General features: G+C 34.3%; 2 protein-coding genes and 1 non-coding gene across 5 annotated transcripts; 2 read left to right on the forward strand and 1 right to left on the reverse strand.

The window, feature by feature from the left end:
* Positions 1-5,367: 5,367 nt before the first annotated feature.
* On the forward strand, positions 5,368-7,751 carry LOC111996902 (transcription factor MYB4). The gene is given in 4 exon segments (XM_024028944.2): positions 5,368-5,553; positions 5,716-5,845; positions 6,992-7,079; positions 7,081-7,751. Coding segments are annotated over 4 exon segments (792 nt in total). The 5' UTR covers positions 5,368-5,417; the 3' UTR covers positions 7,519-7,751.
* Positions 7,752-7,987: 236 nt separating this feature from the next.
* TRNAT-AGU (transfer RNA threonine (anticodon AGU)) lies at positions 7,988-8,061 on the reverse strand. The gene has a single exon. It is a non-coding gene; the product is annotated as a tRNA-Thr (tRNA).
* A 3,210-nt stretch (positions 8,062-11,271) lies between these two features.
* Positions 11,272-15,527, forward strand: LOC111996912 (uncharacterized). Of its 3 annotated transcripts, none has more exons than XR_010625719.1 (2): positions 11,272-13,947; positions 15,217-15,527. XR_010625719.1 is itself a non-coding variant. In XM_024028953.2 (1 exon), exon 1 carries the CDS (start codon positions 11,407-11,409, stop codon positions 13,858-13,860), a length of 2,454 nt encoding a protein of 817 aa, XP_023884721.2. In that variant the 5' UTR covers positions 11,272-11,406; the 3' UTR covers positions 13,861-14,163. The 3 variants fall into 3 exon arrangements, 1 of the variants encoding a protein (XP_023884721.2); XR_010625720.1 differs by having other exon boundaries at positions 15,220-15,527; XM_024028953.2 differs by lacking the exon at positions 15,217-15,527 and having other exon boundaries at positions 11,272-14,163.
* The last annotated feature ends 6,022 nt before the right edge of the window (positions 15,528-21,549 follow it).

The raw sequence follows: 21,549 nt of genomic DNA on the forward strand, positions 1-21,549 counted from the left end.
ACAATGTTTGAGTTAATTGATCAAATGGTAAATAATATTAGATTATCATAAAATTTGGCCTATACGTGTTAAGAACATAAAAAATATGTAATTTAATGGTGAGTTTTAAAATATCAATTAAACAAAAAATTATTAAGTAGCATAATATGTACTACGATTGCTCAGTTGGCACTTTGATTTGGATGGTTATTAGGGAGGCATACAATCCCTCTAGATTTTCATTGTCAAACTTTGGGGGAGTGGACCATGCATATGATTAGTTCCCCCGAGAATCAGTTGTTATCCTTAGATTATTTGGAAAAATGCAAGTTAGGTGGCTTGAAGATGCCACCTTCAAATTACCTTAAACTCAACACATAGAGCTCAATGCTAGAAAATCTGGGCCAAGCAGATGTCTGAGGTTTTTTATTTTTATTTTTTTTTTAATATTAATTTTTTGATAGTAAATATGTCTGAGGGTTAATTAGAGATAGTAGTCGACTTTGCTTGGGATGTTGGTATTCTAGATGCCCATTTTAAAAGTGACTCACTTCTGCTATTTGATTCTATTCAAGGTTTGATGAGTTGCCCACCTGTGACCATCTTTAATATTGTTTTTGAGATTTGCCATAGGTTACAAGCTTTTTGTTCTGTGCAAGTTTCGCACGTTAGGTGGGAAGGTAATAAACCTGCGCATATTTTTAGCTTAATATGTCAAAGGGTTGGATAGTTTTGTAGTTTGGGTAGATGTATTGAATTTATCTTCATTTTAATAAAGTTACTAGTCTTTTTATAAAAAAGAAAAAAAAGATGTATTGAATTTGGCTCAAGATGTATTTAATCCAATTATCATTGAGTCGACTTTGGCTCAAGATGTATTGAATTTATCTTCATTTTAATAAAGTTACTAGTCTTTTTATAAAAAAGAAAAAAAAAAGAAAAAAAAAGGGGGAGATAGTAGTCAGGGATTTTATCCAGAAATATTGGCTGCACAAACACAGTGATAGAGAAATTATGGTCACTTAGAGATGACCTCAAATTAGCCCATGGTATGCTGATTTGAATGATCATATTAAAAGTGGATGCCAAATCAGTAGTAAATATTCTAACATCTTCATCTAATGCAGCTAACCTTACCCATGTAGTAGTGCTTTAAATTCTGATTGTAGATCACTTCTCTAACTGTTGGCTGATGCTTGGGGTGTTTATTACCCTGGACTCTATGTTATTAATAACGTTATTAATTTTCCTTTGTTTTGTTCACAAAAGGTAAGAACATATACATAAACGCCTAGAGATCATTTGGGCTTTGGGAGGACATTGAGTGGGTATTGGTATGTATCGTGTTGACTATATATACACTTTTTTTGGGTTAGTATTTTAGCTTAGGCATGATTATAGTATTATTTTTTGGGGTAATAAGAGGATATATATCATTAAACAATAGAAAAAAAGGCTCTATTCATCTGCCGACCAGTTCCAAATGATGGCTTGGGGAGGCTTTGCCTTTTTTAGATTCTTTGTTGAAAATTACTAACCACATTAGTATAATAAATCATGGTCATTTACTATGATAGTATATGACGAGTGGAGACCGGCCGATAGATCTTATTTTTTTAAAAAATTAAATCATTGAGCAAAATCTAAATGGATATGCAGGATCTTCTAAAAAAAAAAAAAAGGATATGTAGGAATATTAGGGTCCTTCCCATTTAAAATAGGCCAAATTTATTATTCAAATTAAGTGTCTATTTGAAAATAGTTTATTTTTAGTTAAATCTAAAATTTTTTTTGCTAAAAATACTGTAAATAAAACTAAAAACTAACTGAAATAGTACAGTAAAATCTATAAATAATACCAAAAAGTGCAATGTAACCTATAAATAATAGCAAAAATAAGCTAGATAGTAAAAAAAGTTGATATTTTAAGCCAATACCAAACTCAACTTAGGTATTAGAAATTTAAAGTTGTATCTATTATCATGTTAATTCAAATTATATGTCATTTTATAATTTGTCTATTATTAGATTGAGAAAATCAAATCTTAATTGTGAAATGGACTCTCTCTATTTTAAGTGAAATATAGGCAACTAAAAAAGATGCATATACTCTATCCTTATTTAATTAGGATACAATTAGATCGAGTTATATTAATATGAGGAAAACCATGACCCCTACTAAAATTTCACTTAATTTTGAGTCAAAACAAGGTACTTTTATACCGCCCCTCCTTCCATAGTTCCATACTTTGAATTTGAAAGTATTAAATGTAGGCACGCGGTGTAGAAGTTGCCAAAGGGTGACTTTGACATTAGTGTTCATAGTATATACTTCATGTTCTAAACTTTATGGTTTTTTTTTTCTACATGTGATAAGCGCTTCAATTTGTCTTTTATTGCATTCTTCCACAGGTCACCATCTACTTCGTTGAAATCCGCAGGTTTTCCCTTAATAATATTCCCAATTAGTCACTAATCTCACTCAGAATTTGTACTTTCATTTATTTATTTTTTTTTGTAATATCTTTTTTTTTTTTTTTGTAATATCTTAATTGTCCCATTTATCATGAGCTTATTAACAATTAATTGGGACATTTTCAATGATTATAATCTCCCAAAACTCACTCTGTAATGTGCATTAGCCAGGTTGTCCTTGCAGCTTATCTTTGTTGAAAATCTACTTCTTCTTCTTGTTTTTTTCAAATTAAAATTTGTACACTACTGTTTAACATTGAGTATGTTATAACTTATAATTAAGGAATATTCTTAATTAGCAATGTACAATTATCAATAACTCGTGTTTCAGGAGTTTTTTATGCAATTTAAATTCAAACTTGGTGTACTGTTTGCATTTTCTCCGTACAATTGTAAACTCTCAACAACTTGTATTAGAAAGAAAAAAAAATGATTTAAAAAAAAAAATTAATTGTGTAATTTACCTATAAATTTAGTCTACGCTGCCCAACACTGATGACCAATGCAGATGTTGAAGTTGCTGTCAGAAACTAATTTTATTCCAAAAACATGTTATTGATGTTTCTATCATGAACTTTCTTACATTCTTTGGTAGTAATACCCTATAAGTGCCTTGATTAACACAAATATAGTATGTGTATATATATTTGATTATGTAGACCATTCACCCAATCATATTACTTTGTCACTTAATGCTAGCTCAGAAAGTTCATAGGCTATAAACTAATGAAAGTAAATCATTTGAGGGTTGAAGGTTGAAACAGTCTTACAATACCATGAACCTGTTGAGAAACCTCAAATCTACTATATATGCCAGAGTCTTAAAGCCATATCTGTTTGTCATATAATAACACATCTCTATCTTCCTCTTCTCCAAGTTGATATATATCATTAATATATGTACATGTTCTAGGTTGACTTCATCTTAACCTAGGGAAGCTTCCACTGTAATTCTTTTCTCCCCACTTGTGGTCTATAAATTAATCATCCATCGACCTCTCAGTTTGGTAGTCATCTCCCATTCATGAACTGAATAATGAATATCGTGGACATGACGTCTTAATTATATGTTGTTTTTCTTCTACAGGAAACTAATTAATAATTTTTCTATGTAATTGCGCTGACTAGTGAGGACTTTTGCTTGTGTTCAGATTGTTTCTTACTGCAACTTAGTTAACACTTAAATTAAATTTATTATAATTTGATAAAAGTATTTTTTTTAATTATTTGTTTAATTAATAGTAGTGGCTTGCATAATTAAATTAAATTATTGTTTATAGACTTGTAAGCTTCGTAACAAGACGGGCAATGAGTTTTTGAGTAAGTGATTTATAAAGAATTTAGTTCAAAATCAATTATAAATGATTTTAATGCTATGAAAGATGACACATCTTTATTAAGTTATAGTTAATTTGTCAAATAAAGAATGTATTCAATCATTATTTTTGTTAATACTTAAGAATTTTATTGTGTTTATCTTGGTGGATAAAAAATGTTGTTAATCATTTTTTTTAATACTTACGAATTTTATTGTATATACCTTGGCCTCTCTTGGAATAAATTCTTGACTCTGTCACTGTATGCAGTCAATTGTTCATGATTTATTTATCTTATGATCAAATATGAGCCATTCCATGACTGATAACTTTAAATTTTTTACTACTTGTGGAATTTTTCCTATAATGTGATTTATGTTGTGAACTAGAAGTTGACAAACGGATGTTCCTATTGCCTTGTCAAATGAAAAGTGGAGGGAGGAAAGTAAGAATGAGATTGGGATTCGATCTCATTCATTTGACATGAAAAAAGAGTGAGAGAATAAAGAATGGCGATGTGAGGTATTTTTCATCTAAGTCAACAAAATTTAATCCTCCAAATCGAAGAGAAAGGGGAAAGAAAATATGAAGAGAATACATGTACAATTACAATTTTACCTCTTATGTTTATCTAAATATTCATTTGTTAATACAATATAATAAAATTTAAAGTATCATTATAAATAATAAAATAACTAATTTCTTATATCATAGAGGAATAAGAATAATTAACACAAAATTATAATTTCTTTCCATCATTTTTTTTCTAAAAAAACCCACTCAATTAAAGAAAAGTTATATACGTTTCTTATAGTCCCACTTTTCTATCTCCCCTACTAAAATCAATGAACGAAAGCTACATTTTTTTTTCTTTCCTTTTAATTTTCTGTCGTCCTTATATATTTTCCATCCATTCAACTAGACATGGCTATAATTATTTATGTAAACATTTTTCCACTTCTACAATATGAACGGACATATATTCAGAAACTTTATTGTTTTGAACTTCCAAGTCCAATTGGTCAAACCACAATCTTCAACTTTGATCAAAAAGAATTTTCTTTTCCATTAGTGATGGCATAGTTGATGCTCACTGCACCAATGAAAAAAAGGACTCATAAATTCAAGAGACCATACTTTCACCATTTTTCCAATCAAAGGACGATAGTAGGGGTAAATGTTGGAGTGTCCCTTCAAAGCACAAAATGTCTCTAGCTAGCTTTTTCCACAATTTGAACCTTTACATGCCTCCTTCCAAACGCCATGACTTTGGCCGGGGCCAGTGCCCTTTTAAGTGAATATTCAATTATTCCCTTTATTACTAGCTGTGATATGCTTGACTATATAATATAGTTTGCTTGCTAAGGGAATTAACATTCCAACTTGCCTATCACAAACAAAAGAAACTCTTAAAAAATATATATTATTGAAAAAGACTACGAATTTTTAATGTCAGCTTTCAAAATGGCATTTAAATATCATTTTCCATGAGGGACCCTCCCTTTTTGAATATGCTTTCTGTGTCTTTGAAAAAACCTTTGTATTATTGGAAAACTCAAACTTCCACGTTTTTGTACTAAGTCATATGATAAATAGCTAATGGTTTTGAGGTTTGGAAGGTGAAAATGAGCTAGACTTTTAACAGAGATGGTGAAAGCTCAGCATGCTGAGGAGAAGACGCCTTTGAGAAAAGGTGCATGGACTCCTGAAGAAGATAAGAAGCTGACTGCTTACATTAAGCGATATGGCATTTGGAATTGGAGTCAGATGCCAAAACCTGCAGGTAAGATACAAGTAAATGTTCAATTTCAATAAATAAAAGCTCAATCATGAAATTGTAATGATTTTTTGCATTTTTTTTGGGTGCTATATACGGTATGTATGTTATATCTGGTGGAAAATACTTTGATTAACCTTCTCTTTCTTTCATTTTTTTTTCTTTTAGGTTTGGCAAGGTCTGGGAAGAGTTGTAGACTTCGTTGGATGAATTACCTTAGGCCAGATATAAAGCGTGGAAACTTTAGCAAGGAAGAGGAGGAAACCATACTCAAGTGCCATGACGAGCTGGGAAACCGGTAAATACTCGTATATATATATATATATATAAATACTTCTCAATTGTAAGAGTGTTCTTTAACATTTTCATAGAATCTGTCTTCATATGAAAACCTTTGGGTTTAATTTGGTTGAATTATGATTTAAATTAGATGAATGGATAGTTCAGAACAATGAAAATATGCATGTTTTTTTTTTCCTTTTTTTCCTCTTAATTTTTTTACATACAGTATATATTAATATGGGTTGCTACATCATCTATTATGCAAGTCTTTCCAATTGAATTTTTGGCTACCACATGTGTAAACCCTAATGATGGATATCACATGCAGAACTTTAAGTATAAACTAAAATATCAATGATGTACCTGTGGTGATTGAAGTCTGCAAGGTTTTCCTGAATTATTACATAGTTAGCAAGAATAAATTAGACTCTTGCAAAATCACTCGAAGTAGAATTCACAAATTACAACTTTTTGTGAGATGACAAGTGATACCATGATTTGATTATCTGAAATTTACAAAAAGCAAGGGCTTGCAGTTGAGCTATACCTTGATTTTTATATTTTTAGTAATATGAACTCAGGTATCACATTGATCGATAGTAATAAAGAAAGAAATTATAAGGATGCTTGTGGAAGAAATTCTAATTGAACCAATTTTGAACTCCTTATGCACGAAGTGATTAATGCATGAAGTTCTGCAAAACTACGTTAGATGAAACGAAAAAGAGAGATTAAGCTGAGACTCTCTCTCTCTCTCTCTCCCCCTAGCTAATTGGATCAAGATCAAATAAACTTTCAACACCTCTTGTGTGTGTTAAGAATCCTAGAAATTAAGCTGAAGATATTCTAAGATCATTTGTAGAGCATCTAATAATTAATGGTAAGTAAAGAAAAATATAAAAGGCAGATTCGTCCTTTTGCTCCTTAGCCTACGGGGCATTAGCAGCTGTTTCCAGCTGTTGTTCCCCTCACAAGGACATGTTCTTTTTATCAAAACTAGCTGTCTCATCATAAGATAAAAAAACGTGTTATGTAGTTATTTAAATGAACCCTCTTTCCTAAATCTCTCATTATTCTACTTGATCAAAGCATGACAACGCTACATTGATCTTTTAAATTACAATGGGTAATGTTCTTATCATTTTTCTCTTTCTTTTTTCAGATGGTCTGCAATTGCAGCAATGCTTCCTGGAAGAACAGATAATGAAATAAAAAATTACTGGCACTCTCACTTAAAAAAGCGCTTTAGGAACAATTGGAGTACTAGTTCAACAACTGGTGCAAAACTGGGATGTTGAAGCTAACCAGAATGATTCATCTGGGATTAATCTCTTACATTGCGATGCCTCAAAACCGTCAAACTTGGATGGCAATCATCCTATGTCACCACAACTGTCCACTGATGATCCCTCTTCATCAAGCACTGACCCTGCTGTTGAAATTGATAGAAACCAAACCATAGAAGAGAATGTTTGTTCATCTGAAACATTTGAAGAACTCCAAAGTTTCTGGGAGCAGCCATTTTCATTGGAGGACTTATGCATGGTGGAAACAGACCCTGCAGGATTTGTAGCTCAAACTACTAGGACGTGTTTCCCAGAACCCATATATCCATGTATTTCTTATGAAGACGTCCACCATGATTTGTGGTTCAATCTACCTAATCACGAAGAAATGCATGGTATGTGATAGTGTCTATATATTAGTATTGATTTGAACCAGTGGAAATCACATCCCTTGTTAAGTTGTTCCATTATTAATTAGTATGTCAATAAGAATTAAGACATTTGAATCCTTGGGGTGTAATTAATTAAACAGTTCAATCTATATGTACTATTGCTAGCCAATGTGCATGAAATATGAAGATGGAGATACTGTAGATGTTATGCAGCTGATATATGAAGGGTTTTATTTTTATTTTATTATTATTTTTATAAAGTTCATATATGAAGTTAGCAGGTAAAATAAATGTACAAGATTTGGTGCAAAATTATGTGTATATGATAAAGCATTATACAGCATACATACGTGCAAGACCAAGATACTTTACATTCATAAGTTATGCTTTACATTCATAAGTTTTGAAAGGAAGGCACAAAAGTCAAAACTTTAGCATAGAAATTTCAATTGCAGACGGATGTGGAACAAAATTAATTTATGCTTTCATTGAGAGTCGAACTCAAGACCTCCCGCTTACTAAACGGGTGCTCTAACCAACTGAGCTATGAAAGCTGATTTTGCTTTCATATCGGTAGGAGCTAAGGCAAGGAAATTAAATAATCAAGTCTTCAAAACTGAAAATTTGCCACGTAATATTTATCTTATTATTTGTGCACGGCTTGTTATCTTCAGATTTCAAAGTTTTTTTTTTTTTTTTTTAATATATATATATATATAATTTTAATTAAATGATTTATTTTAATTAGATTAATGTTTATTTTTAATTATTTTTAAACTTTTTTTTTCTAATTTTATGAGCTAGCTTTTTATATTAATTTAAATGTTAACGTGGCATTTGAAAAATGCCAAATATAATTTATTATTATTTTATTAGTCACATCAGTATTTACTGTGTCAACAGTGTACTCCATTTGCCATATATGCTTTTTTCGTTACTTAGATGATGACATGAATCAAGATAGAAATGATTTTTTGACTTTAGGCACTGAAGTACATGCGAAATCAAATTAGGGACCAAAATGAGAATAATCCCAAAATGTAAGGACCAAAAATATATTTTCCCCTATTTTTGAAGATGTAAGAGTTTCAAAACTATTGATGGCTATTTGCTAGTGTCCATGAAGCCCAAGCCCATCCTTGGGCCTATTATACTGTCGCACTACATTTTACTTTGTAATATTGTACTAATCTGTCTCTTGGTTTAAATATAAAGATGTGGTTGGGACCAGTTAATCTATTTCACTCCCTACTCATGAGATATTCCAAAGATCGCATGATAGTGTGGTGGATTGAATTTAGGACTTTTTCAATTACATCACATTCCAAATCAATGACCTCACCACCCTGCTATGCTCATTAGGGTATAATATTGTACCACTAACTACATTGTTGCGTATTATTACTACTTTGTGGACAGTATAGTATTACACAATTCGATTAGAGAATTATATTCTCAATTAAAACATGATATTAGAGCGAAATTATGACAATAACTTTTTCCCAACATTTCCAACACAGTGACCTTCTTCTCTTGCATCCAACCATTATTGTCAACATAGTTTACTGCCATAAGACCACTACCTTCCTTAGATCTTCTCATTGAGAGTTGTCCTTTTAGTCGCCAATTGCTTCACTTCCACTAGATCCTGCAAGATCTCCACTAGATTTTTGCCTCTCCAGTGTCAACTGATATGCCCACCACTTATGGGAGGTCCATTCTGCTGCTACTCTCTGGTTGATGGCAGTTTAAGTTTTCTTCCACGTGATCAAATTAGGTTGGGTGAGAGTTAAGCACAAACCCAACTTGATCTGACCTGTGGAAAACCTAAGGCCAACTTTCATGTCACTTCCTTGATAGTAATAACACGCTAGCATTTGCATGGCATGCTCCATCAGTAATTTGTCATGTTAGCATCGCATCACTTGACATGTTAAGTATAAGTTATACCTAAAAAATATAATTTTTTTAGAATATTAAAGCACACTTTTGGCCCTTTAAGTATGCAACTATTTTCATTTTTTGTCATTTTGTTTCATAATTTTTATTTTAGCCCTGTATGTTTTTTATTTATTTTTTATTTTTTTATTTATATATATATATATATATGTCGGCACTTCATCTATTATGTTCGCAATATGACCATTAAGTACCATTTATAATTAATTATTTAATGAAATATCTACACTAAAATTCTATGCAATGCAAAAACTTCATTGTTGTGGGCAAAAATACATACTATGGATGATCAAATTAGTAATGGAAATGAACAACAAAATCAATATTTAGCCAACGAATTTGTAGTTGAATTGGCTCTCTATGCATTAAAAAAGGGAAATTGTTTAAGTTACAGAATTAGCAACATGTTGAAATTATCACTACAAAAATATCAATATAAAAATACAAAATCAAATATGAAAGTTCATAACAAAATTTTGAAACATTAGTAGAAAAAAAGAAAGAAGAAAACAACCAGAACTTTTAATGACCAAAACCGAGAAAGTTATTTTTGAATTAAGGCTGTGTTTGTTTTGTGTAAAACGTTTTCCGGAAAATATGTATTTTCCGGAAATGCTATTTTCCGGAAAAGGAAAATATTTTTAAGTGTTTGGTTGAATTATGAAAATTGTTGTGGAAAATTAAGTTCATGTGTTTGGTTCTATTAGGAAAATGCTATTTTCCTACCATTTTTTCACATTGATTCCGGCAACAACAACACAACAACAACAACAACAAATTGATTTCGGCGACAACAACGCAACAACAACAACAACAAATTAATTTCGGCGACAACAACAACAATCAAACTTTAAACAAACAAAACTAAGATGGGTCTGGGTCTGGGTCTCGGCGATTGGTCGACTCAGTCACGAAAAAAAAATCAGACCTCACTCTCTCTCCCTTGTCAATCAACCTACCTTCGAATCGTTGTCCATCACGCTGCCGCTGTCCTCCGATCTAAGGCTTTACACCGTCCAATCCGCCGCTGCAGCTTTTCCCACCAATCTCGCCATCGCCGTCCTTCATCTCCACTGGGAATCGGGCCGGTATAATCGGTCCTACCCTCTGCCGCCGACACCAACAACCTCCACCACAGCCACCGCGGCCATCCCCGGTCTGGGTCGAAGGTTTGGGTCGTCGGTCGAAGGTCGAAGGCGATGGATCGAACGTCTGGGTCGAACGCCTGGGTCTAGGTCGAACACTTTGGGCTTTGGGTTCGTGGGTTGCCGGCAGAGGCGAGCTCGAGCGGAGGAGAGATCGGGCAGTAGAGGCGAGCTCGAGCAGAGGCAACCGAAGGTGAGATCGAGCGAAGGCGACGCGATGCTTGGTGTGGATCGGAGCTTCGAGCTTCGAGCTCGTCGGAGAGTAGATCGGAGCTTGGAGCTTGTCGGTGTGTGGATTGTCGGTGTGAGCTTGGAGCTTGGAGCTCGTCGGTGTGAGCTTGGAGCTTGGAGAGCAGTTGGTTGAAGAGTGCGTGTGAGAGATGAGAGAGCTGTTTTTCGGAATTTGTTTGAAGTGAAAATGAGAATTGAATTCATTTTCCACCTTCACGTCCCTATTTTACAGTCAAAGGGGAAATGAATTACAGTTGACCAAATTTTACAAACCAACCAAACACACTAATTTTTTGAAAATGCTTTTTCGGAAGTGATTTGAAGCAAAACCAAACGCAGCCTATCTTATAAGAGAAAGTCCCATTTTAGTTGCTATTCATAACTCATAAGGGAGAGAAAAAAATAAAAATGGAAGAAAAGAAAATTCTATTGCCTGAAGTCAATATAACCGTTGACCCCTAAAATTATTAATTATTTGGATAAAACACCAGTTTTCATTTCAGCTTCATCTTCATCTTGGTTGTCTGCTTTCTTTGTTTCTAAATTCTCAAAAAAAAAAAAGCCATGTCTTCGTCTGATGATCTCTCCAACTTCGCATATTCCACCGACAACTTCACCGTTGCTCAAATAAACGACGTTGTCATCCCCGCTCTCATTAAACGTCTCTCCCAAGCCAAAAGCTCCATCTCCACCACCACCACCACCACGTCCACCGCCGCCACCACCACCACCGCCAGCAACAACAACGACGACAACGACAACAACGGTAGTGGCCATTCAATCGAGGAAAATTACCGCAAGATGGAAATCCAGCTTGAGAAGTTAAGGAAAGACATAGAATACATACGCCTCGCTTTCACCGATTTCACCAACTTTGAAGACAACGCCGCTGCTCTCTTCAAGGCTCTCTTGCAACAGACTCTCGACAAGTCCTTGAACGATTTGAGAGCCACTTCTCGCCGCCCCACTTTTCTGATCAAGCAGCTTCAATCCAAGCTTCAGTTGCTCAGCGAGATCGTCCTCAAGTTAAAGCTCCAGATCCCTTTGCCGCATAAGCTCTCCGCCACCGACTCCGACGCCAGAAAGTACACCCGGGTCGGTGTCGGTGCCGATTACGATGATCTCCAGGTGATTGATGAATTGCCTGACTTACACTTCCACCCACTTTTTGATAAAAGCTTCGCTTTTAAAGATTTTAGGCACGTTTATGATAGTCTTGATGTTAGAACAAAGTTATGTTTGTTGTGTTTCGCTTTGATTCCGGAGAATGAGGTTGTGAAGAAGAGGTTTTTAGTGTATTGGTGGGTTGGAGAGGGGTTGATTAATAGTCCACTGGGTAGTGAAGAAAAGACGTATGAGGAAATGGGTGATGAAATTTTCGAAAAGTTAGTGAAGATGGGCTGTGTTGAGGCTGTGAATAAGAAGCATAGAAAGGTCGCGGATAGTTATAAGATGAATCCTTTTATTCGTTCTGCCATGATTGAGTTTGCCAAAGATGCTGGGTTCTTTGATTTTGATAAAAAAGGGAATCCCACGGCGGATTTTTCCAAGTGTTACCGGGCATGTTTAGTACTAAATCACCCTTCTCAGAAGTTATTGAGAATTGGGTCTGAATTGGATCAAGAGAAATTGCAAACTATATTCAATGTCAATGAGCCTTATCCTGACTTTTTCGAGTTGGAGTGGTTCTCAAAGTTAAAGAATGTCAAGGTTCTTTATCTGGGGAGGTGGCAGAACTCGGCGAAGCATCACATTGAAGTTGAGAGCAGTGAATTCTTGAATGGGTTGAGAAGTATGAAATTTTTAAGGTTTTTCAGTCTCCAAGGAATCTCTAGGATCACGAAGCTTCCTGATTCAGTGTGTAAGCTCTCAAGTTTGAGGATCTTGGATCTTAGAGCGTGTCACAATCTAGAGGAGCTTCCGGATGGGATAGGCTCACTGAAACAGCTGACACACTTGGATATATCAGAGTGTTACTTGCTTGAATATATACCCAAAGGGATTGCCTTGCTCTCAGAACTCCTAGTCTTTAAAGGGTTTGTAGTTGGTGATCGCGTAAGTGCGGATTCTTGTGCTCTTGGCGAGTTGTTAGAATTGAGGAAGTTGAGGAAATTGAGCATCTACACGAACAAGATGACTTTTCCCACAGATGGAGAGGTAAATACTCTTCAACAATTTAAAAAGCTTCAAAAGCTGACAATTGTGTGGGGAGGTGGAGTAGACAGCCATGCTAAGCAAGACAAGGGTGCAACACAACCAACGGGAGCAACCACCATGAGTCCAAAAAAGAGTGGAGATAAGAAGAAGCAAGACAAGGGTGTGGCACAACCAATTGCAGCAATCATCACTAGTCCAAAGAAGAGTGGAGATAATAACAAGCAAAACAAGGGTGTGGCACAACCAAATGCAGCAACCAATACAAGTCCAAGGAAGAATGGAGATAACAAAAAGCAAGACAAAGGTGTGGCACAACCAATGGTTGCAACCATCACAAGTCCGAAGAATAGTGGAGATTATATAAGGCCAGACAAGGGTGCAGAACAGCCAATCGCAGAAAGCACCATGAATCCAGAGCATAGTGGAGATAAGAAGAAGAAAGACAAGGGTAAAGCAGAACTGACATTGGAGTCTGGCACTAAACCACATTTCGCAAGAAAATTATTAAAAGTGGCCACCTTTAAGCAAGGAACAAAGCCAGTAAATCTGGAAGAATTTAAGGAACTAGAGAAACTGGATCTCCAGTGTTACCCTAAGATGACAGCACCCAGCTGGTTGATACCTGGAAAACTTGACAAGCTAAAGAAACTGTACATCAGAGGAGGGGAACTCCAAAATCTAATTCAAGAGAACGATAAGTGGAAAGTTGAGATACTACGTCTGAAGTTCTTGAGTAACATAAAGATGGATTGGAGAGAACTCCGGGCATTGTTTCCTCACTTGTATTACTTGGAGAAATTCAAATGCCCTAAAATCACTTTGTTTCCATGTGATGAGAATGGGTTATGGGTAAAGCCATGAACTGAGCAATGGAATGAGAGCAGTTGCAAGACATAAATCTATGTATTCACTCAGTTGTTCTTGTCAAGATGACTCACATAATTAGAAGTATGTAATGTTTCTGGCCCAATTTTTGAATTTAGTTCTGTTTCATGTCCACTATATAAAATTTACTAAGTTGCAATTGCTTCTTGTACATTTTCTTCTTTTTTATTTGGAACTAGCTGCAAAGGTTTTGTTGTATTGGAGCATGTGGCATTCTTTTAAAGAAATTGCATTTAACCAAAACATAGAGGATGGATTACTTTATAAAATATTCAGATTTTTTTTTTTATTATATATATATAAAAAAGTGTACTTTATCGAACAAATTGTGGATTTATACTTGTTGCTTTATCAGGATTATATTGCTGCAATGCCTGTTCCAAAAATTTAATATAAAACAAAATTGATCAAGTTTAGAAGTGATGTTAGGGTCAGGGAATGATTCACTAGCTTCAAGTGACCATCTATTCCTTCTTTTTTATTTTTGGCATCTAGCCTATGAACTTTGCACCAGTTAGCTTATCCCACATAGTGACTAAATACAAGTTAAGCAATCTGATTCAAGTCAGTGAAATTACTAAATTAGGCTCATTAATCGTTTATGCTGATGGTTGGAGTGGCCTTGTGTCCATTAATGGTCCCCTATTGATGAACCAATTTCTCTACTGCAATTACTACAACCCCAAGGGTTCAGTTTTAGACTGGATTGATATTGCAGGTTGTGTGCCCTTGTAAGATTTTAGGATACATTTTATCTTACGAAATACTCATGCTTGCCAAGAACTAAACTTCACTGTGACTTACTCTCTGAGTTTTTAAAACATTCCAATTTAGCAATTCTTATGTCTCCACAATCAGGGACTTCAGCAATTTGCTTGATTCTCAAATATGAAAGCAGATTAGGAACTGTCCTTTATCCTGTTGCATTAAAGACTCGGGTATATTTTTCTGAAATTTATTACAAAAGTGTGTATTAACCTGTTGATGATACTGGATGCCGGATTTTATCATGTGCATTTTAGTTAGTCAGACGGTCAAATTAGACTTGATCTGCTTACTAATGGACTTGAAGCATTCAGATTTGGATCATCTATCAGTCAATCATATGATTGGTTTCGTCGGTTTGTAAAATCTCCAAATATTATTAGTAAGCTGTTGTGAGGCATATGCTATTTGGTATTACGCTAAACGTGGATCAACCATAATATCGGATAATGGATATATGATCTTTATGTATTTTGTGCGGAAAAGTATACTGCTACTTTATTTTTGAAAATCAGTATACTGCTACTTAAACTGAGAATATTGAACTCCATTCCATTTTGGCTGCAGCAGAACTGGTATTTAAATCCAGTCCAATATCATCTCATCAGGCACGTATCTAGACAACGATTACAATTTCAATGGTGCATTACAGAGAGAGAACAGCAACGGTTTGTTAATTGCGCTTAGGTTGGACGAGATGGACAATTGGAGGCACATATAGGCTTGGGGGGGCCATGGCCCCCCCAAAGCTTTTGAAACCCCTATATAATTCTATATAAAAACAAGCTGCCCCTGCAAATGTATCAATTAGCCCCTCCAAAAAAATTCACATACCTAGTCTAATGTTAGTTTTAGTGGTTTCCCCTTTGAAATATGTTGTGGTTGTATGATCAATCAAAGAGCTAAGGCAATTATCTCTCAAAACTACATAGAATGACACACCAGCAAGAGTGATAAAAAATATTTGATACCATAATTATGTCTCAATTTTATTGGCTGACGATTAGATGTATCCAGAGCATGGAACTATTAGGATTAAAGAAGGTATATGGAACTAATGAAAATAATTAGCTAAGTGGGATTGGCTAGCAAATTATGGCATATAAAATGACTAAAACAAAGTAAAAGTATGAGTTACCTTTCAGTCATTAGCGTTTGGTTCAGCAATTGACTGGAGCAATTGTCATATGTGTTTATTTTGTTGTGGGTCTTATGCATTATACAATGTTAGTTTCTTTATAGCATTCATTTTGAAATATGACCATTTTTACAATTACAATATTTTAGCTTCTCAAGTAGACTTCAACCAGCAAAACACACGTTTACTCAAACCAAAAATATATATATATATATACAAAGTTGTCCAGATGCTATTTATTTATTTATTTTTAAGTAAACAAAAGTGCACTATGTTTGTGCATGTTTAAATGTGAAAGTCGCTAAAAGTTTATTGTTTTGCTTAAACTAGTGATTTTTTTTTTTTTTTTTTTTTTTTTGTGTGTGTGTGGCAATCTTAATCTTTAAGCTTCATTTCTTTATTTCTTTTAACTCTAACTATCTCACACATACATACACATAAAATATATGAGTTATGACTAATGTACAAGCATGTAATTCGGCCCCTCCAAGTTAAAAATCCTGGCTACGCCCTTGGACAAACACCATTCCGTGAAATGCTGTCTCGTGCAATGACAACCAGTCTCACTGATCCTCAGTCCAGGGAAGATTAAACCTCGTCTATGAATTCTAATTGAATAAAATTTAAGTTGATTAGCTAGACGTGTTAATAATCCAGGTCCAACTCTTGTGGAAACAGTCGTACCATTCAAAGACCTATCAAGAAAGAAAGTTGTACCATTCAAAGGACACTAGTAAATGTTTTACTGCACAAATAATATGGAATTACTCTCTCGTTTGAGGAGAAATGGTTGTGTAAAATGAATTATTTAGCCATTTAACTAATATATAAAAAATGGTGTGCCATTTATGTAGATGTATAAACAGTTTGCTGTTATTGAACTTCAGTGGAAACACTCTGTAGTCAGTGGTTGAATGAGAATGGAAACATTGTCGTTCTTCAAAGGTGTATAGCCCTCACCAGGGTATTCAGTGTCAGCGGAATGAAATCTTATGGAATGAAGGACGATGCAGTTAAAAAAAAAAAAAAAAAAAAAAAAACAATTTCAGCACCAATGGGAATCATGTATCAGTAATTTTTTTTTTTTTTTTTTTGAGAGATAAACTCCTTAGCTCGAACCATTTTTCTCCCCAAACCCTTAAGAACTATGTGCATAGAGAGGTGCCAATTCAGCCACAAGGCCCTTAGGAATCACAAATCAGTTTAAACTTTAAAGCAATGAGGAAGATGTGTTGCCACTTAGGTGAAACTAGTTGCAGACTCATGTGATACATGAGAATATATAATTATTTTGAAATATGATATAATGTATTTTATTGTAGATAATTTATTCTTCCTAGAAATTAAACAATTTCTAAAAGAATTTTGTATCTCTATTTTTACAAATATATAATTTTATTATTTTTGGGTTTTTGATTGATATTATTCTTTTTTGAAGTGATCCATATTCTTCTAATTATTATTAGAATGTATTATATTTTTCTAATTTATTATGGCCAATTAAAAATTTTTATATTTCAAATTTATTATTCAAATTTGTCATTCTTTTAACGAGATTATTATCATGATAATCAAAACTTATCATATGATTACAATTGATATTACTCTCAATCCAAACATGTCTCTTCCTATTCTTAAGTGGTTCAAATGGACCAAATGAAACTGAATTGATCGAAGTGGACCAAAATTGATTGCATTGGACCGAAGTAGACTGAATAGACCAAATTGAATCACATTAGACTAAATTGGACTGAAGTAAACCAAAGTAGAGCAAGTTGGACTGAAATGGACCAAATGAACCAAGGAGGACCGAATCAAACCAAATTTTGAACCGTAATTAGTAAACATAGCTCAAAAATTTTAATAATAATTATAATAATAAAATGATGTAAAACCATAATATATGATGATAAGTAATATATTCCAAATTGCCATAGTCACTTTTTGGTAGTCCCAAGGCCTTCCAAATGTCTTTGGAGGCATCAAAGAACCTTCCAAACTATTTGATCTGCGATATAAAAAATTTAAAGTTCACTATAACAATACAGAACATACTTAATAAACCTAGTCAATTGTAAATGTTTGACTTTTTCAAATCAAAGCTTGTCAATAAAATTGGATATCTATGAATTGGAAGCAAGAGACAGTATTTTCCATAACTTTGGAACTAATGAATCTTTCCCTATGGTGTTGGAATAAAAGAGAAACAATTATTGAATGTACAATAAAAAGCTAAACCAGGTTTTACAAGTTGAATGTCAAATGTTCAAATAAAAGGAAAATAATTGGGTTACAAAGAAATTGGTCAAATATGTTATTTTTCTATATACATTTATAGTCCAAAAATTGATTTGCAAATAGTCTAATTAATTCAAACATGGAAGAAATAGTTTCCCACGTAAGATACATATGTTTATTGGTAAGAATAATACAAAATTGTTCTAATTTGTTTTGTTTATGTTTATGTTCATGTTCAATGTGCTTTTATTTAAATCTTATCTCAATTAATAATTCTAAAGTTATCATCTTTATACACATGTGCAATCTTTACAGTTGAAGTACAATATTAGACATGTGTAATAGTAGACACACTAATACTTTCTTAGAGTTTGAAAACTAAAAGTTAAATGTATCTTATTTTTATAGTAAAAAATTGATTTGTTCATAGTATAGTTAATTCAAATATGGATAGAATAGATTCTCCTATATTCACATTTTTAGATATAATTAAAAAATAACATATGTTTTTCATATGGTTTATGTTTATGTTTATGTCACTACAAAAAAACTGGGCTATTGTGGCGGGCCAAAACCGCCGCAAAAGCCCAAAAAAGGGCCACTAAAGGCCCATTTGGCCTATTGTGGCGGTTCCACCTGCCTGCTATGCACTGCCGCAATCAAGGAGGATGATTTCATACCGTACTGGCTAGTACCGTCGGAATATTCCGTTCCAATACCTTAACCTGTATTGAAATAAGGCTGAATCGTACCGCTCCAAATACCGGGGTGTACTGACTCATTTTGGTTGTTCCAGCGGATTTCGGAGCTTTTCGGCAATATTTGCATTTCCGGTCAGTAAAATTTAAATGGGTTTTTTTTTTTTTTTTTTTTTGAAAAAACTTTATACTTATAGCCCATCATTGAAGCATCAGCATGCCAGATCATCAACAAAATCATCTTCTTCTTCATTTTAGCCACTTAGATCTTCTTTTGAGCCACTGTAATCTCCCTTCGTCTGCTCCACTTGTATTTTTTTCTCTACACAGTACTCAGGCTTTGAATGTTTTATGTTTTACTTTGATGTTGTGCGTGTACTAGTCAAGCTGTGGTGCTGCTCATCTTATTTTCTCTTGGTTTCTCCGTCAAAAGCTTAAAAGGCTTTTATTTTATTTGCTTTTTCCAAAACTCACGTGACTCCTTGGTCCTTATCTCTTCTCTTTGATGCTTTTTTTTTTTTTGCTGAATGCTTATTTTGCTCTTTCAAATTTTCAATTACTTTTTTTTTTGGTCAATTGCTTAGATGGGCAAGTGTCAACTCCTAGTGGCATTTAGTTTTAATTTACTCTACTTAATAAATTACATTGGTCATAAATGGAAATTTAGCTATTCTTAAAATGTATTAACAAATTCTGTAAGTCTTAAACAACATAAAAGGTATAGGTTTTAAGAAAATTGTAATTATTATTATTATTAGCGGTAACCCTGAAACAGTATATCGGTACAAATAGGTACCGAAATATTTCGTTCCAATAACTAAACTGAAACGGCATTCGGTACGGTATTGACTCCCTAGGTCGCAATAGTTCAATTACGGTAGTAACAAAAAACGCCATTGTAAATATACCTTTTAGTGGCATTTGAGGTTTATTGCGGTGGGCAAAAAACCGCTATCATATACTGGTAGAATTCATGTCTATCGACTTTTACCAGCGGGTTATGCCCACCGCTATTGTGGCAACCTGTAGTGGCGGTCATTAAGTGCCGCTAATAGGGAACGAATTAAAACGAACTCATTGAGGTTTTAGAGGCGGGTAGAAACACCGCTATATGTGTAAACATTTTAGCGGCGGGGAAAAACACCGCAATAAGGAATCATTTAAATCATAATATATGCGCCTTTAGCAGTGCTTTTGACCGCCGCTATAGAATTAAACCCCACCCAAAACAACCTGTATTAAAACCACAAATTTTTTTTTTACAAGCCTATTACAAAGAACCTGTAACTAATTAACACAATACCACAAATGTAACTAATTAACAACACCTCAAATGTTTCCAAACTAGCATAATATTAACATCAAAATATATTATCAAATACATAACAAAAGAAAAGATGTAGTCCTTTCTACACAACATTATATTAACTACGTACATTGTCTATAATTATTATCATAAAATTAACAAAAGAAAGATGTCCTTTGTACACAAAAAATTCTTTCAAAGTGTTTCAAATGTGGTGCTTTGTACACTAAATGTCCTCAACTTCAAATTTATAAATTGGCTAGTTGATGGGATGCAGCTGATGATTTTTGGAGACCTGGGGATTGTAGGAGAGTTGGGGATTGTAGGATTAGAGAAATTAACAATAATTAGGACACAACGATATCACATACTATAAAAAAAGTTGTTAGCTCATGATAGAGGAAACTGTAAAAATTGAAAAGAAAGTTTCATATTTCACACTGAAACTTAATCCAGCCTTGTAAACAATTTCCTTCTTCTTTTTTACATATAGCCTTGTAAACAAATCCATGTATAACTTTGAGTGCCTATTATTCTTAACAGTATTACAGCCATCCGCTGTACCTTACAAGCTCAATGAAACAACAACCCCATTCAAATAAGTTCATTAAATCATTTCAACATTATATTAGATACATGGTCACAATACAGCACATAGCTTAGAAGAAGCAGCTAAGCCACAACCAAGGAAACAAGCAAATCACCATACCAGAACTACCCAACCCAGCTACCACCCAAAAAATAAAACCCTACAATTAATACACTAAACAAACTAGCCTAAATCAACCAAAACTATAAGCAGCCTATTGGGGATCAAACCTAGGATGTCGGGGTCTACAAACCATCCCAAGCCTCTCCTCTAGAATTTCTTCCTCTGGAGCATGGTCCATTATGATATTCTCTATAAAGATCAGTACTGGATTAGTATTCAATTAAAGTGTATAGTACTTACATACATTCAAACAGAAATTTTATCATTGCATCCTAAAAACAAAACCCCTCAAACACCAAAACTACCCCATCTCTCCGACTACATCCCAAACCTACAATTCAGGAATTGGCTTCAACCCGAGGTCAGTGGGAATTTGAGGAAGGGGAGGGGGAGGATTGGTAGGGGCTTGGGACTTGGGGGCTTCCTATATGGTTACCCCTTTATTCCTTGAGGCCATAAGATCCTCCAAATTTCTTTTTGGGTTCAAAGACATTTCTTCTTCTTCTTTTTCTGAACTGGACTCGATCCAAGTAACAACAGGAACTGGGGCGTGAACACTTAAGTGTTTGTCAGGTTCGTCCTCGGCGTTCGAGCCGGATATCGCTTGCACCCCCTGAGGCTCCTCCTCTTGGAAATGAAACTTATCAATCTCTTCTTTGAGCGAGGAGTTTGAGAAGGCAATCCCTTCTCCGGCTACTACAGCTTCAAAAGGAACCTGCTGAATTGGTTGGACAACCAGAGGAACACGTTGTGGGAATGGGTGTGCTACTAGTGGAAGGTCGTCTCAGGCTAAAAAGTGGGGCCGAGA

The sequence above is a fragment of the Quercus suber genome, unplaced genomic scaffold (genome assembly GCF_002906115.3).
Source record: "Quercus suber isolate HL8 unplaced genomic scaffold, Cork oak 2.0 scaffold_618, whole genome shotgun sequence".
NCBI classification, from domain to species: domain Eukaryota; kingdom Viridiplantae; phylum Streptophyta; class Magnoliopsida; order Fagales; family Fagaceae; genus Quercus; species Quercus suber.

Coding starts and splice junctions, on each gene's coding strand:
- LOC111996912 (XM_024028953.2), top strand. CDS start 11,407: ATGTCTTCGTCTGATGATCTCTCCAACTTCGCATATTCCACCGACAAC.